The sequence below is a fragment of the Lucilia cuprina genome, chromosome 6 (assembly GCF_022045245.1).
Source record: "Lucilia cuprina isolate Lc7/37 chromosome 6, ASM2204524v1, whole genome shotgun sequence".
NCBI classification, from domain to species: Eukaryota; Metazoa; Arthropoda; class Insecta; order Diptera; family Calliphoridae; genus Lucilia; species Lucilia cuprina.
In genome coordinates, this window is record NC_060954.1 from 61,487,284 (window position 1) to 61,502,875 (window position 15,592).

Sequence of the window (15,592 nt, forward strand, 5' to 3'; positions counted from 1 at the left end):
ATATATTAAAAAAGAACGCGAGTATTTGGAAATTGTAATAAAAATGTGTACAATATTATAATTAAAACTTAGAAATCATTTAAAATTAGAATTAACTTTAACACTGAAATTAGGCAAGTATTTTTGTATATAATAAATAAATGCAGCCAAATAAAGAAACAACTTTTTATCATTAAATAAACAATTTTTTAATAATTTTTTTTGAAATGGAATGCAAACTATTCCTCAGCATTATCGGTTCTATATTTATTAACAAAGTGTTTTCGAACCATCACACTTTATGATACGAGAAATTACTCGGTTAGTAACTTGAACCATACGTCTTATTCCATTCGACATACTGATTAAGATCACTTTGAGATACACTAGGTCGTATCTTTTTAAGAGCTGTGAAAAAATCTTCTTTTTCCACTGGACGTAGCTAAAATCATGTATACATATTTTGTAAATTAGAAATATACATATGAATAAAAAAACAAAATATCCTTCAGACATACATGCTCCTTACGAAATGTAATAATACTTTCAGCTGGTAACGAACGCAAGGGTTCCATCGACGCTTCACGGCATAAACTGTCCATATCAGCACCAGAGTAACCATCTGCCAATTGTGCTATTGTTTTAATATCATTTGAATTCAAATTGTTTTCAACTGTCTTAAGAAGATTTGTTAAAATTTCAGCGCGAGCATTTGTTTCTGGCAGAGGAACATAAAGACGTTTTACAAAGCGTCGTCTTACAGCTTCATCTAATTCTTGAGGTCTATTTGTGGCGCCAACTATTAAAACACGATCATCATCTGATGTTGCAGCGCCATCAAGACGCACAAGAAATTCTGTCTGGAACGAACACACGTAAACTAGTCCTTAGGAATTTTTTAAATAAACAATTTATAATAGTTACCTTTAGACGTCGTGTTCCCTCATTTTCATTTTCGGATCTTTGCGACAGCAACGAATCAATTTCATCTATAAATATTACCTATGAATTTACGTACACACATATGAACATAAAAAAATTGTAAAGGCTAACAATCGAACATTTTTAATTTTTGATGTTACTTACCGCTGGCTGTCGTGCTACGGCAACGGCAAATAAAGTTCTAACCATTTTTTCACCTTCCCCCATCCATTTAGATGTTAATGAAGCCGAACTAATACTGAAAAATGTTGAACTGGATTGAGATGCTATACATTTTCCAATTAACGTTTTTCCAGTACCCGGTGGCCCGAAAAGCAATATTCCTCTAGGGGGTCTTCGTAAACCGGTGAATATATCTGGCCGTAATAAAGGATATACCACTGCTTCCTTTATAATCGATTTAGCATATTCTAAACCGGCAATCTCATTCCAATCTTAAATGAAAGTTGTTTCTTAAATTCATTATGTATTTTTGAGCAAAAACTACATACCAACAGGTTTAAATTTATGTATTATTTCATTATTTATTAGTTCAACCATTTTGATGTCTACATTTTTTAAAGCTGGGTGTGTTAGTAACATTGCCAATTCAGGGTCTACATTTTCCTCATTTCTTGACTCTGAATCTTTATCTCCAGTTGTTTTTCTAACAAAAAAATATGCAAAATTATTTTAGAAATCTATTAATCATAATCTTTACTATAATCTTCTCATTTGTTCTAAAAAATGTGAAGATTATATTGAAACTTACGATACACTGCGCACTGGTGAAACAAAACTTTTACGAGTAGCGTTGACCACACGACCCATTGATCCTAAAGATTTTTTAGTAGCTGAAAAATTAAAACCTATATCTGGCTTCGGCTGATTATTTAAATGATGCTGCTGTTTTATCGGCCCATTCTCCTGTTTCTGTAACTCAAATATCATTACAATCAAAATTCTTAAAATTACAAATTTTCTACCTTTAATGTTTGCACATTTAAAAGCTGACGAGCTGTAGAAAATGATGACTGGGGATTATCTTTTGAGTTTTGTTCTTGTAGGAAATTTTCCATTGTATTGCGATTTTTGCTTGATGATCCTGGTTGTCTACCGCTTAATGTCTCCTGATATGATGATTTGTTCACACTATTATTAATGGGTTTTGGATTTTCAGTAAATATCTCCTCGAACATTTCATTGTTTGCATTGAAATTATTTGAAAATTCCATGCCATTTAGATTGGGAAATTCTACTTCTCTGTTGTTTTCAACGGATAATACATTATCCAAAAATTTGTACAATTCATGATTGTCATCATCATTAGGAGAATTATTGTGATATTCCCAATGACGTTCCATTAGATCATTTGCCAGTGCTTCATCAAAGGATTTCACAATAATCGACTGCTGTCGCCAAGCAGTGCTTTTGTCTTTAAGACCATTTGATGTCGTGAGAAATCCTTCGAGCGCCTTAAAACTTGTTTCAATGTTCTTTCTAATCGTAGAAGAGGTTTTATTATTTGATTCATCCATTTATTTTGTGAAAATTATTTTTTTTTTTTTTTTTAACTTTGAAGTGTGTTGGCGGAGTTATTAAACTCACAAACTGCCAGGTTATCCCACAAAAATAAAAAAGTTATATCATTGAATCATCATAATCAAAAAAATTCCAGAGTTTTAATGGTCTCCACCAGTTTATATTCGAGTTTAAATGGTCTCCACCAGGTTATATCGTGAGTATTCTATGGTCTCCACCAATAAAAAACATAACCTCACTCTGAGGTAAAACGAAAGCACACGTTTAATGAAGACAACGCATAACTAAGAACAGTTATACGAAGTAGTGCATTAAATCAGTGCGGGGTGAGAAGTAATTCTGTCGAAAGCCCAGCAACAAGCACAAGCCTGACCGTCCTTAAAAAATAAAAACGATGACGCGAGAGTTGTTCCCCAACTCAGACCTGAATTACAACTTTTTGTGAAAATTAAAGATTTAAAAAGGAAAAACGCCAATACCGCCAAAAAACAATTACAATTGATTTGTTTACAAATAATACATGTATTGCCAAGCTAAATAAAAACACTTGACATCTTGGCAACGCCATATAACACTATCCAACAAAAATGAATGAAGGTATGTTTTTCGAAAAACTTAAATATTAAAACTTCTAAAGAAACACTTTTAACTTATTAAAATAATAAATATAAGGGTTTTAAATACTTTCCCAAAGATTTAAGGTTTTCTATACTACAAATTTTATATATTTGTTTACGTTCTACATGAACATTTAAGATTATAAAAAGTTGGCAATTCAGTAGTTTTTGTTTTATAAAAAATTCTTCTCGCACGTGTATTTTGTGACAGCAGAATATTATTATTATTCTATTTATTTTTTATAATTTAAATAATAAAAAAACTATGGATAGCGAAGATTTAGATATGGAAGTCGTTGCTCCAGAGGATGCCGAGAGTGATATGGAGGCAAATGAGAGCGATGGTGAACAGGAGGAAGGAAAAAAAGAGGTTTATTTGCCCGGTAAGCCCTTGGAAGCGGACGAAGAGTTGGTATGTGATGAATCAGCATACGTTATGCTACATCAAGCCTCTACCGGAGCTCCCTGTCTTAGTTTCGATGTTATTGCCGACGAGTTGGGAGAGAATAGAGAAAGTTTCCCTTTGACATCCTATATGGTGGCTGGTACACAGGCTGCAAGAACACATGTCAATAACTTAATTGTAATGAAAATGAGTAATTTACATAAAACCCAAGAAGGCGGAGACAAAGATGGAGAGGATGATGATGACGATGAAGAACTGGATGACGATCAAGACGACATTGCTGACAAAGATGAATTAAAGAAACCTCAAATGTCTTGTGCGCTCATTAAACATCAAGGTTGTGTTAATCGTGTACGTTCGAAACGTATTGGTAATACAGTATTTGCTGCCTCTTGGAGTGAATTAGGTCATGTAAATATTTGGAATCTATCACGCCAATTGCAAGCAATTGAAGATACTCAGCTGCTGAAGCAGTACGAAAGAGAAGTAGCTAGTGAAGTTGTGAAACCAGTGTTTAAATTTAGTGGTCATCAACAGGAAGGATTTGCTGTTGATTGGAGTCCATGTGCCGATGGTGTTTTGGCTACAGGCGATTGCAAGTAAGTGTTTTATACACATTGTTTAATACACATATGTATGTATGTATTTTTAAGTTTGTTAAAGGCTTTGTTAATTTTAATGAAATTAGCATGTAGTTCTTAATTACATCTTGTCTTATATGAACAAAGTTGTATTTTGAATGAGTCCCAATGATTTTTTCAAAGATTAGATCGAATTTTCAAAGATCCTATTATTCTTCATAGGAAGATTATTTTTCAAAGTTTTAAATTTTTTAATAAATAACTTCGAATTTTTTAACATAATATTGCAATGTCGTCAGATTTTAAGATATTTGCCGATTTAAAAATCATGCACACATAACATAATATTGCAATGTCGTCAGATTTTAAGATATTTGCCGATTTAAAAATCATGCACACATATTAGGACTACGGGAACTGATTTAAAATAAACTTTTAACATATTCCTTACAAGTAAAAAATAATATATTTTTATTTTTTTAGACGTGACATTCACATTTGGTCTCCTTTGGAAGATGGAACATGGAAAGTAGATCAGCGTCCTTTAGTTGGTCATACGGCATCAGTAGAAGATTTGCAATGGAGTCCCAATGAACGCAGTGTTATAGCCTCATGCTCTGTAGACAAATCTATACGCATTTGGGATGTCAGGGCACCACCACAGAAGGCCTGCATGCTGACTTGCGAAAACACTCATCAAAGCGACGTTAATGTTATATCATGGAATCGTACAGAGCCATTCATAGCCAGTGGTGGAGATGATGGCTTTTTACACATTTGGGACTTGAGACAATTCCAAACTAAGAAGCCCATCGCTACTTTCAAACATCATACCGATCATATTACCACCGTCGAATGGAATCCAAGAGATGCCACAGTTTTAGCATCAGGTGGAGATGATGATCAAATTGCTCTATGGGATTTGGCTGTCGAAAAAGATATTGATCAAGAAGCTCAAGAAATGGAAACACAAAATAATGATGATCTTCAAAAATTACCACCACAACTTTTGTTCATACATCAAGGCCAAAAGGAAATAAAGGAATTACATTGGCATCCCCAATTGCCTGGAGTTATTCTATCAACGGCCCATAGTGGTTTCAATATATTCCGTACAATAAGTGTTTAAAATCATCTCCTTAAAATTAAAGTCATTTTAGTAATACATTTTGTTTATTATATTTTTTGTAAATATGTTTTATTAAGAGTTTTCCTACAAAAAAAAAACACTGGTTTTTTAATCTGATTTTGGACTATCTGCTTCTTGAACTCTGACGTTTTCATGATCCTCGTCGTCATCATTTATTAGCATGGCAGTGTTAATTAAGTGACGCATGGTGGGGCGACCATGAGGACAATTCTGTAAAGTATGTAATAGTTGAGATTTTTATTGTATATTTAAATAAATATTCCTGCTAAATACTAAAAAACTATTTTACTCGTCTTATCAATTAGTTGAATATAATCACTAAAATAAACAAATAATAGCCCCCCTCAAAGGGTAAGATATTGCTCTTGGCCTATAAATTTTTGTCTACGTATTTGCATATTCACCTCTATACACTCCTCTACAACATTATTTGTTGAATTTCTTATCAGTTAAATTACACATTTTTATATCCCTGTAAATGTACTCGGTCTGGTTAGTTGTTTTGCCCACTAGTTCACTACTATAATTATTTAGATTGTTTTTTAATTCAGTTGCAGTTTTTTATTGGATTATTATAGCGGATATCAAATTACACAATGGCTGAACAAAACGAATTACAAATTTTAAATAAAACGGATGTTTCTAGCACTCAACCTGAAGGTCATAGTAATAAGAATCAACAGGATATCGCAAGTGCAAGGGTAATTTTGTACTTTTTTTTATCACATTGTTAGAATATTTTAAACAAAAATAAAGAAAAATATATTTTTACGTTTTGCCAGCAAATATTGTGGTAATGGATTGAGTTTTTGTGGTTTAAAGCAATGTTTTTTTCTACTTTTCAAGAAAAATGTCTACTTAAAAATAAACCATAAAATTTTTCTTATATGTATTAGTATTCTAAAAAAACCGTTAATTGTAATACATTTAACATTTGAGTAATAGAAGTAGTTGGCAACAATGTTTTTTTATTTAATTGCGAAAATGTCTGTCTAAAGATATATTTGAATTATCCCTTAAGATGTGTGCGAGTTTAAAAATGCGCAGTCTACAAAATTTGTGAGATATATCATTTACGAATTGGCATTTAAAGTATTCAATGGTAATGAAAAAATCCCGTGTCTGGTAATACATACAAAAATATTCAACAGTCAATATTAAAATCTTTTTAATAATATTTTCTTTCAGTGGACAAAGTTATTAGTATTTGCCGGATATGCCTCTACATTGGGATCAGCGGTACCGGCTGGCTATTGTATAGGAGTAATGAATAGCCCAGCAGTGGTATGTTATTTTGTAATAATTTTATGTACAAGATTTGTATTTAAATGTTCCTTTCAATGATTTTCAGTTTATGCGCCATTGGTGTAATGAAACATTAATACAAAGATATGATGTGTATTTGTCTACAGCATCCATTGATTTACTATGGTCAGCTATAGTTTCCATATTTTTAATAGGAGGAGCTATAGGTTCATTGACTGGTGCTGGTTTGGCTAATAGGTTTGGCAGGTGCGTTAAGTAAATCTTTTATTATTGTATGTATGTCTATATCACGTTTGGTTTTTTAGGAAAGGCTGTATACTTATATGTGGAGTTTTATTTTTTGTTGGAGCAATATGTTTTTTCTTTTGCCGTTCCTTAAGCTCAGTGGAGATTTTACTTTTGGGTCGTTTTATTGTGGGCATTGCTTCCGGTTTAACTACGGCCTGTTTGCCTATGTATCTTAGTGAAATTGCCCCCTTGGCCTTACGCGGCACATTGGGGGTATTTTGTGCTGTGGGTTTTACGGCTGGCGTTGTCGTTGGCCAAATATTTAGCTTACGTGCTGTGTTTGGCACTGAGTCTAATTGGCATATAGCCTTAAGTTTTTATGTAATACTAGTTATTTTATGTTATTTACCCTTTTTCTTATATCCGGAAAGTCCAAAGTGGTTGTATGTTGTCAAAGAAGACCGTGAGGAGGCTCAAGCGCTATTAATGCGTCTAAGGGGCACTGTTAAAGCAGAGATTTTGTCCCGAGAACTGGAAGTCATGGAAGCAGAAGCTAATTTAGTGGGCCAAGTTAGTAGCTTTATAGCTGTTCTAAAGGATCCTAAGCTTTTAATGCCGCTAATTATTGTCTGTGTGTATCAAGGAGGCCAACAATTGTCAGGAATTAATGCGGTAATTTAACAACTTGTTATGCACCATTGCTTTAACTTAATTTGTTTTATTTTTTCAGATATTTTATTACTCCGTCTCAATATTTTGTAGAGCTGGAATGACAGCACAAGCCGCTGAATGGGCCAATCTAGGAGCTGGTTCATTAAATTTGGCAACATCTCTACTGGGGCCCATGCTTATGGCTAAAATTAATCGTAGACCTCTTATGCTAATGTCTTCATTGGTGTGTTCCTTTTTCCTATTAAGCTTTGCTTTAATGCTTAATTTTATTGTAAGTTATTTAGATTTTGAGTAGGAGAACTTGTTTGACATACAAATTTTTACAGGATAGTGTTAGTTGGTTCGCTCAAGGTTGCATAGCTTGCATCTTTCTATATATATTCTTTTTTCAATTTGGCGTGGGTCCTATACCATTTTTCATAGGCTCAGGTGGGTTTTATTTACAAAACATATTAATTTATATTTTTTTTTAACGAATTTCCAATTTTCAGAACTGTTTGAAGTATCTCCTAGGCCGGTGGCCATGTCTTTAGGCAGTTTATCTTCGTGGAGTTGTAATTTTATTATTGGCATGACTTTTCCTAGTTTACAAAATGCTTGGGGTTCATTTGTGTTCCTGCCATTTTCGATAACATGTTTTATAATGTTTTTATTAACTAAATTTTATTTACCCGAAACAAGAGGACGTGATCCGTCTACAGTTGCTCCACTAATTTCAAACGGTTTTAAATCGAAAATTATGTAAAGATAAAGTTAATATTTTTCTGCCTTTTTTATATGAAATGTCCAAGTAATTAACCAAATAAAGATAAGACATAACATGACAAACTAATAAAATTACTTTTCAAATCTCATTAAATTTATTCAACGAATATCAGTATGATATTAATTGATTTAGACTAATCTTGTAGTGAATTGACGTTATTATAATTATTCTTAAGTCATATCTTACAACTTACCCAAGGTTGTTCGATTTCACCCATATGCCTAACCAGCATTTCCATAGTGGATTTTTTTAAAGCTTTGCCAATCATAACTGATTTTCGGCAAGCTCTAGAGGCAAACATAGCCCGTATACGTGAAGGACGACACATTGTACCTTCTGGGGCATCTTGTAGCATAAAAATCAATTCATCTATATCTTCTTTACCAAATTCCCAATTTTTACTAAAAGGTTTGCCCAGCAAACGTACTCTTCTGGTGGGAGCGGCTAAAGAAATGTCGAGTAAATGTTATTAAAGCACATTAATTTAAAACAGCATATTACCATTATCATCAATTTCGAATTTAAATCCGTTCTTTTCGAATATTGGCAAATGATCAATTAAAACCATTTCATTTACCGCGGTTAAATCCAAAGTTTGTGGAACAGCCAATGGTTGATGTTGCAATTGCACCGTATTTTGCAACGTTTCAAAATTGTACTTTTCATCGGTAGCATGCTGATCGACTATAAACAGGTCAGTGTCTAGTTTAGCTATAATAAATCCCAAATTAAATTGACCCAATATTTCCATTTTGGCGAAACATGACTTTGTTATTTCCTTTTGTAATTCAGCCTCTGCATTCTTGTTTTGATTTGGATTTATTTCACTCTTAAAGCGCAAACGTTCTAATTTGGCTTTACGCTGTCTTTCTCTTAATAAACTTTCCTCAGCTTCTAGTTTAAAAGTTAATTCTACCAAAGATATTTGAATTTCGCTACAGGGCTGATTTCTATACTCAGTCTCTGAGTCACTCTCATCGAGTTCTATGTTTTTATGAAAATATTCCGGTGATAGAGTTGTTTCTATATTAGTTTCCAATTTGTTTTCCATAAATGATGGTCTAGTTTTTAAGGGCGTTATATTTTTACACTCAATACGCTCTACAACGTATGAAGCTGGTAATGGTGGTGACTTTTTGCTCATTAATTCATCGTACTCAACGGATTCTTTTGAAATTATTTCTAAATTAGGCTTACTAATGTTGTTTGGTGAATCTGCTTTATTTTTTACTTCACTTTCTTCTTCAGAGTCGGATTCAGATTTATAACTTAATTCTTTATTAGTACTGGCGCTGGAAGATAACTCTTCTCTTGTTAGAAAATCTTGTATTTTTTGCAGTTTTAACGTTCGGGTTGCTATTTCATCGCTTTGTTTTCTTTTCTTAGTCTTTGGTTGAGCCATTGCCATACCTTGTGTATCACCAGTTAGTTTCCATTGCGATAAAACTTCAGCAAATTTCTGGCTAGATGTTATGGGTACTTCTTTATCGTCAATTTCTTCTTCCACTTCTTGTTTGGAACTTTTGTTAGTGGTGGTATCAAGTCCTAATATACTGGAAATGGTTGTATTTTGCATTTTGAATGTTGAGGGTATATTGCCGAAAGTTGTGATTATGGCTTTTTTAATTAAAGCCAAAAGTATTTTCTCATTATTCAGCAAAAGTTGGCGTTTGTCTTTGGTTAAATTAATGTCTACCGATTGACGATCTGTTATAATATTGAGATAAATAAAGGGAAACTGGTTGACATTATAACGATGATAGCAATCATTAACGACTTTTGATATCTGGAACAAGAAATCACTTTATACGGTTGTTAAAGTTATTAGTTTTTTAGAAATCTTACATTTTTGGGATCACATGGTCTGGAATTAACAAAAAAATACTGTCTGTCTTTGGATGAGCGACCACTGCCATGTTCACAACTCGAGATATAACCTTCAAGTTTAAACTGCGAGTCGTACAACTGTAGTATGTCTTCTTTTGTTAGCCGAAAACTCTCGCCTACATCATTTTGCAATTGTTCCATTAGTAAATTAGCTGGGATATCTACACCGTTGCTGTCTTTTAGTGGACATTTTAGTGGTAGAATATCATTTACTTGACGACTTCCAAATATGGACGAAACATTTGCTAAAATATCTTGAGAGCCATGTGTCTGCACAACTATAGACTTGGCTCCCTTCAATGTCTGATTACTGCATATAATACGTACACCCCGGGAGACTAGACAATAAGCTTGAAGTATTTGACACATTTTTGTAAATTCTTTTTTAATATTCCGTACAAAGTCCCTTCGACGTACAGGTAATGTTTCAAACAGATTCGTTAGGGTTACGGTGGTTCCCACGCCTCGAGCACAAGGCTGTCGCTTCTTTATTTTACCATCGTGATCCAAATCAATTTTAATGGCCACCTCCGTAGACTTGTGCCGTGTTGTTATTGACATATTTGCTAACGCACATAAGGAACTTAGAGCTTCCCCCCGAAAGCCAAATGTTTCCACTGATTGTAGGTCTACAAATTCTCTGAGTTTGGAAGTGTGATATTTGGCAGCTATAATAGCAGATTTATTAATCAAATTTGTTAATAATTAAAAATTCTTTTAACATTTGCTTACTCATGCCTTCGAGGTTACTTTCCTCTACACCACAACCATTATCACTTACTTCCACTGATTCTAAGCCTTGATCTCGTAGTTTAACTTCCACTAATGTGGCCCCTGCATCTATAGCATTTTCCACCAATTCTTTAACGGCTACAGCCAAACTCAATACAACCTAGAAAGAGTTTCAGTGAAATGTTTGTAATTAATTACTACTAATCTTATTTTCCATACCTGTCCAGAACATATTTTATGAACAGTATCTTTGCTTATGGCTTTTATAGATTTTGATTCTTCTTTTGTTGCATCTGGTATTGAAATTTCCTGAAATTCCATAATTTACAAAAATTTTATTGGCGGTTTTTTGCAGGTAAAATCTTTATGAATAGAGTTTGACAGTTTAGTGAATTTGTTTATGTTTACTTTTTGTTGTAGCAAAATACCGGAGATGTTAATAAATCCATTTTTTTGTTTAATTTATTTAAATAAATTATTCTCAACAAAAAGTTTGTGTTACGTTAAAAAACAAAGTATACTTTGTTTAAAAATAAATTAAATAAAAAATGGAAAAGTCTACTTTTTGTTTAACTAAATAATTCTTCCTACCGGTAACGGTAGACAGCATTGTTTATGATAATCGATTGTTTTTTAAGTTGACTTAAAAAACATTTTTTTTTATATAAAGTTCGACTATTCGGAAATTTTTTTGTAAGAAAAGCAATCGCTAGAAGATTTTTTGTTATACATTTTTTAAAATCGCTAAAATTTATGAAATAAATATGTAGCTACATTAACATCACAGGGTGTATATTATGCATAAACTGCGCGAGAAGTATTTACTAGGGCGGCGGCTGATTGAAATAATATCTCGGTGTCAGGTTGTATAAAGATATGAGCCGGCTTATGGAAAAATTGCACATATTAAAATAATATTAAATTATAAATTAGTATAATTTAATGTTTCAAGTATGCAATAAAAATACCTACAGACTTTTATAAAAAAAACATTTTGAAAGAAAATTAAATATATTTACCTAACGGCGTTATTTAATTTATATCGACGGCTTACAATCGTATTGCGCAGGTCTCTGATATTATGGTCTAGAGATATTGAATTGGTTCAAATTAAAAAATGCAATTTCATAATGAGGATTTTGTGCTTTTGTTTTTTTCGGTATTAAAAGAAAAATAAATATTTCGAGTATATGTATGTAAGATCGTTTTATGGACATATAATAAATAAATTAATGTGCGTTGGAATACAAAAGTTCTGAACGTCTGAACAAAATGCAAATGTAGTTTACAGCAGAACAAAACGAGAGAGAAAAAACAAAAGAAAAAAAAAAAACAGAAAAAAACTATACATAAAAAAGAAAGATAATAATTGAAAATAATCCACGACCACGACCACGACAATGGATAAAAAGGGTTCAACTTCACATCCACGTATTCTGAAGAAGAAACATTTTCGGGTTAAGCATCAAAAGGTGAAACTTTTTCGTGCTAATGAACCAATACTCAGTGTATTTATGTGGGGCATAAATCATACAATTAATGAACTGAGTCATGTAAATATACCTGTGATGCTTTTGCCCGATGACTTTCGGGCGTATTCCAAAATAAAAGTCGATAATCATTTGTTCAATAAGGAGAACATGCCCTCACACTTTAAGGTTAAGGAATATTGTCCTTTAGTGTTCCGGAATCTGCGTGAGCGCTTCGGAGTCGATGATGTAGATTATCGTGAATCTCTAACCCGCTCGCAGCCAGTGCGCATTGAATCGTCTGGCAAGTCAGCAGCTCAGTTCTACGAAAGCTACAACAGCTTCTTCATTATAAAAAGTCTAACTTCCGAAGAGATTGAGCGAATGCATGCATTTCTTAAACAGTATCATCCATACGTCGTGGAACGTCATGGCAACACCCTGTTACCACAATATTTAGGCATGTACAGAATTACTGTAGAAAGCGTACAATATTACTTTGTGGTAATGCGTAACGTATTCAGTTCTCATTTGACCATACACAAAAAGTTCGATTTGAAGGGCAGCACTGTCGATCGCGAAGCGTCCGAAAAGGAATTGGAAAAGCATTTACCCACTTACAAGGACAATGACTTTATGAAACAAAAAGTACGCATTGAAATTGGGGAGGGGGCCAAGGCCAAACTAATGGATGTTTTAAGCAATGACGTTGAACTGCTCACAAAACTTCACATTATGGACTATTCGCTACTGGTGGGCATACACGATTGTGTACGAGCCGAGGAAGAAGCTTTACAGACTGAAAACTGTCAGAGTGGCGGTGCGGGTCGTAGCGAAAACAGCGAAAGTGAAGAATGCGATAGTGGCGAACGGTGGACTTATAATACACCTCCCGACTCGCCCAGAGGTGCCCAGTATAAGGAAGTTGTCTACGAGGTTGACATGTATGCCATTCCAAGTATTGAAGAAAAGCGAGAAATATATTTCATCGCAATAATCGATGTCCTCACTCAGTATGGTGTTAAGAAACAGGCTGCCAAAGCTGCCAAGACGGTCAAGTATGGCAGTAATGTTGATGGCATTTCAACCTGTGATCCAGAACAGTACGCCAAAAGATTTCTTGAATTCATGGATAAAGCCATAGAATAAATTATAATATTTAACCTAACCGCAATATTTATAACCATTTACTACTATATTATTAAAAACAAAAAATAATAATAATAAAACATAAATAAACTATATAATGAGGATGCTAAAGTTGGTAAGTACAATAGAATTTTACAATACAAGTATTTCATTAATATTTATTATAAAAAATTTGCTATAATTACAGTTACTTAAACAATTATCAACAATCTCTTGAGAAGACACCCGTTGACGATATAGCACCAGATTCAACACCGCTGCCAATCTAACACTAAAACACTTTTGCGGATGGTTGAAAAATAAAATTAAACCAAAATTATTTTCTAAAATATGAAAAATTCGAAATTGAACCGATTCAAAACTCATAAAATTTCTTTAAATACTTATTTTTTTCAAAAAAAAAAAAAAGAAAAAAATCGAAAGAATTTGTTATAAAATTTAAAAAATTTGTTTTTTCCATTAAAAATTAACTTATATTTTTATGTTAAAAACTTACATACACTTTTTTAAAATTGAAAGATTTTTTTATTATTCCTTAAACTCAATGTATTAAATGAAACATTTAAAGTAAACAAATTTAAGTTTCAATAATAAAAAATGTCTAAATTTTAAATAAAATTTAATGCTAATGACATTTTTATTTAAAATAGTTCTATCTAATCGCAATAGGAAGGTAATAAAGGTATATATGGCATCCTATACCATAAAACTTGAGTATTGCTACACAGCTATACATTTTTTTAATAGGTTCAGGGGAATACCAGTTGAGAGCAAAGTATTGTGTTGGAACTAGAAAAATGGGTTGTAGGAAGGAGGATAGAAGGAGTAGTGTTTGTGTACATTTGATTTAAATCTTCTTATATCGAAAGTGGCAGGAAATACCTTTGCAGGAAGTATATTCCACATACGAACATTGCGGCTGAATAAATAAATTTGTGACGTCCAAATGGGTGAGTTCTTTAAGAAAGACGTGTGTTACGCAAGAATATAGGGGTATTGGGAACAAGTTCCCTAATTTCAAAGGAACACATTCAATTGTAGTATCGATAGAACAGTGAAATACAGTGTCACCGATAAGTACCTTCGCCCTCTCCTGTACGCGGTCGAGTAGCACCAAAATAGACTTCGAAGCTCCAGCCCATACATGAGAGTTGTATTCCATTTTCGTTCGGATATAAGTGGTGTAAATAGTAAGAAGATCAGATGAAGTGAAGTATATCTTACTCCGTTTTAAAAAACCGAGACAATTGAATGCTTCTTTTCACACTTCAAAAATGTGTTTAGTCCAGCGGACATTGCACTAAATTTTTATGCGCAGAACATCAAGAGTTTCTGATTCCATTTACATCATCCATATATATAGATGGAACAACAATATCTGCCAAGCGTTTATGTGTTAAAAACAACATTGAGTCTTACGGGCGTAAAATCGACTCTGTTAACACGATCCCATTCAGAGATTTTTAACAAGTCGTGATTAAGCGATTCATTCATATTGCGCCTCATTGCCTCAATCTTTAAAAGGCTTGGCCTATGATAGAATGAATAAGAATGCAAATACAGCTGTCATCCCCAAAAGAGTAAATAGAGGTGGAAGTTTGAAGAAATAGGGTAGGGGAAAGAACGGAGCCTTACGGTACCCCTGAATTAATCTTGAACACTTTTGAGAATAACTCGCTCGAAAAAAATCGTGAGAAGTTATTACCGACACCAAATGCAATTAGTTTTGATAAAAGTGCACCATGTCAGACTCTATTAAACGCCTTTGAAATATCTAGAGCCACCACTTTACTTTCGCCAAAATAGTGAATGGAATGACACCATTTCTACGAGAGGAAGCCTCTCCCTTTTTAGGAATTGGCGTTACATTAGCAATCAAGTTCTTTTGCTGTAAGATCAATTCTTTGAAAACATTTGCAGTATGTATGTATGTATTTAAAAATTAATAAATTAATTATTTTTTTTTTAAATTAAGACTATATGTATAATTACAATTTTATGTTTATATGAACGCTCTTACGACGTTGGATCAGTAGATGATTTAGAAATTTATTTATAGTGATTACTAATGAAAGAATAAGAAATTATCATTTAAATATTTATATCCGATGTATTGAGGTTTAGTAAACCACATTGTATAAGTGCACTATACCTCGTTAATAGAAAGTTGTAATAAAATCATTGCAATAATGTTAATAATAACTAATACATTAGAACTCATTTATAT

The 15,592-nt window shown here is 33.0% G+C and overlaps 5 protein-coding genes across 7 annotated transcripts; 3 read left to right on the top strand and 2 right to left on the bottom strand.

Annotated features, from left to right (window-relative positions):
* Positions 1-163: 163 nt before the first annotated feature.
* On the bottom strand, positions 164-2,651 carry LOC111678026 (fidgetin-like protein 1). The gene is made up of 7 exons (XM_023439259.2): positions 1,887-2,651; positions 1,673-1,833; positions 1,413-1,567; positions 1,066-1,355; positions 904-981; positions 498-839; positions 164-421 (listed from the first exon to the last, which is right to left on the bottom strand). The coding sequence occupies exons 1-7, from the start codon at positions 2,436-2,438 to the stop codon at positions 302-304; spliced, it is 1,698 nt and encodes a 565-aa protein (XP_023295027.2). The 5' UTR covers positions 2,439-2,651; the 3' UTR covers positions 164-301.
* A 573-nt stretch (positions 2,652-3,224) lies between these two features.
* Positions 3,225-5,479, top strand: LOC111677999 (glutamate-rich WD repeat-containing protein 1). The gene is made up of 2 exons (XM_023439222.2): positions 3,225-4,064; positions 4,530-5,479. The coding sequence occupies exons 1-2, from the start codon at positions 3,325-3,327 to the stop codon at positions 5,173-5,175; spliced, it is 1,386 nt and encodes a 461-aa protein (XP_023294990.2). The 5' UTR covers positions 3,225-3,324; the 3' UTR covers positions 5,176-5,479.
* LOC111677998 (mismatch repair endonuclease PMS2) lies at positions 5,208-11,287 on the bottom strand. Of its 2 annotated transcripts, XM_023439220.2 has the most exons (6): positions 10,967-11,284; positions 10,748-10,907; positions 9,974-10,683; positions 8,630-9,914; positions 8,322-8,572; positions 5,269-5,406 (listed from the first exon to the last, which is right to left on the bottom strand). In XM_023439220.2, exons 1-6 carry the CDS (start codon positions 11,066-11,068, stop codon positions 5,284-5,286), a joined length of 2,631 nt encoding a protein of 876 aa, XP_023294988.2. In that variant the 5' UTR covers positions 11,069-11,284; the 3' UTR covers positions 5,269-5,283. The 2 variants fall into 2 exon arrangements, with proteins under 2 accessions (XP_046809948.1, XP_023294988.2); XM_046953992.1 differs by lacking the exon at positions 8,322-8,572 and having other exon boundaries at positions 5,208-5,406; positions 10,967-11,287.
* On the top strand, positions 5,726-8,210 carry LOC111678012 (solute carrier family 2, facilitated glucose transporter member 1-like). 2 transcript variants are annotated; one of them, XM_023439240.2, is made up of 7 exons: positions 5,726-5,897; positions 6,385-6,480; positions 6,548-6,708; positions 6,768-7,362; positions 7,421-7,633; positions 7,689-7,791; positions 7,854-8,210. In XM_023439240.2, the coding sequence occupies exons 1-7, from the start codon at positions 5,793-5,795 to the stop codon at positions 8,105-8,107; spliced, it is 1,527 nt and encodes a 508-aa protein (XP_023295008.2). In that variant the 5' UTR covers positions 5,726-5,792; the 3' UTR covers positions 8,108-8,210. The 2 variants fall into 2 exon arrangements, with proteins under 2 accessions (XP_023295008.2, XP_046809949.1); XM_046953993.1 differs by lacking the exon at positions 5,726-5,897 and adding an exon at positions 6,159-6,321 and having other exon boundaries at positions 7,854-8,209.
* A 357-nt stretch (positions 11,288-11,644) lies between the features above and the next one.
* On the top strand, positions 11,645-13,659 carry LOC111678020 (phosphatidylinositol 5-phosphate 4-kinase type-2 beta). Its single transcript, XM_023439253.2, has 2 exons — positions 11,645-13,480; positions 13,553-13,659. Exon 1 carries the CDS (start codon positions 12,148-12,150, stop codon positions 13,363-13,365), a length of 1,218 nt encoding a protein of 405 aa, XP_023295021.1. The 5' UTR covers positions 11,645-12,147; the 3' UTR covers positions 13,366-13,480; positions 13,553-13,659.
* Positions 13,660-15,592: the final 1,933 nt, after the last annotated feature.

What these genes read in the sequence shown, in the direction of transcription:
- LOC111678020 (XM_023439253.2), top strand. Translation starts at nt 12,148, where the DNA reads ATGGATAAAAAGGGTTCAACTTCACATCCACGTATTCTGAAGAAGAAA.
- LOC111678012 (XM_023439240.2), top strand. Translation starts at nt 5,793, where the DNA reads ATGGCTGAACAAAACGAATTACAAATTTTAAATAAAACGGATGTTTCT. An exon ending in TAATGAATAGCCCAGCAGTG is followed by an intron (nt 6,481 to 6,547) that starts GTATGTTATTTT and finishes AATGATTTTCAG; the next exon opens with TTTATGCGCCATTGGTGTAA. An exon ending in CTTTAATGCTTAATTTTATT is followed by an intron (nt 7,634 to 7,688) that starts GTAAGTTATTTA and finishes AAATTTTTACAG; the next exon opens with GATAGTGTTAGTTGGTTCGC.
- LOC111677998 (XM_023439220.2), bottom strand. Translation starts at nt 11,068, where the DNA reads ATGGAATTTCAGGAAATTTCAATACCAGATGCAACAAAAGAAGAATCA. An exon ending in ATAAAATATGTTCTGGACAG is followed by an intron (nt 10,908 to 10,966) that starts GTATGGAAAATA and finishes AACTCTTTCTAG; the next exon opens with GTTGTATTGAGTTTGGCTGT. An exon ending in AAGTAACCTCGAAGGCATGA is followed by an intron (nt 10,684 to 10,747) that starts GTAAGCAAATGT and finishes CTGCTATTATAG; the next exon opens with CTGCCAAATATCACACTTCC.
- LOC111677999 (XM_023439222.2), top strand. Translation starts at nt 3,325, where the DNA reads ATGGATAGCGAAGATTTAGATATGGAAGTCGTTGCTCCAGAGGATGCC. An exon ending in TTGGCTACAGGCGATTGCAA is followed by an intron (nt 4,065 to 4,529) that starts GTAAGTGTTTTA and finishes TTATTTTTTTAG; the next exon opens with ACGTGACATTCACATTTGGT.
- LOC111678026 (XM_023439259.2), bottom strand. Translation starts at nt 2,438, where the DNA reads ATGGATGAATCAAATAATAAAACCTCTTCTACGATTAGAAAGAACATT. An exon ending in TCACCAGTGCGCAGTGTATC is followed by an intron (nt 1,568 to 1,672) that starts GTAAGTTTCAAT and finishes TTTTTTTGTTAG; the next exon opens with AAAAACAACTGGAGATAAAG. An exon ending in AGGGAACACGACGTCTAAAG is followed by an intron (nt 840 to 903) that starts GTAACTATTATA and finishes TGTTCGTTCCAG; the next exon opens with ACAGAATTTCTTGTGCGTCT.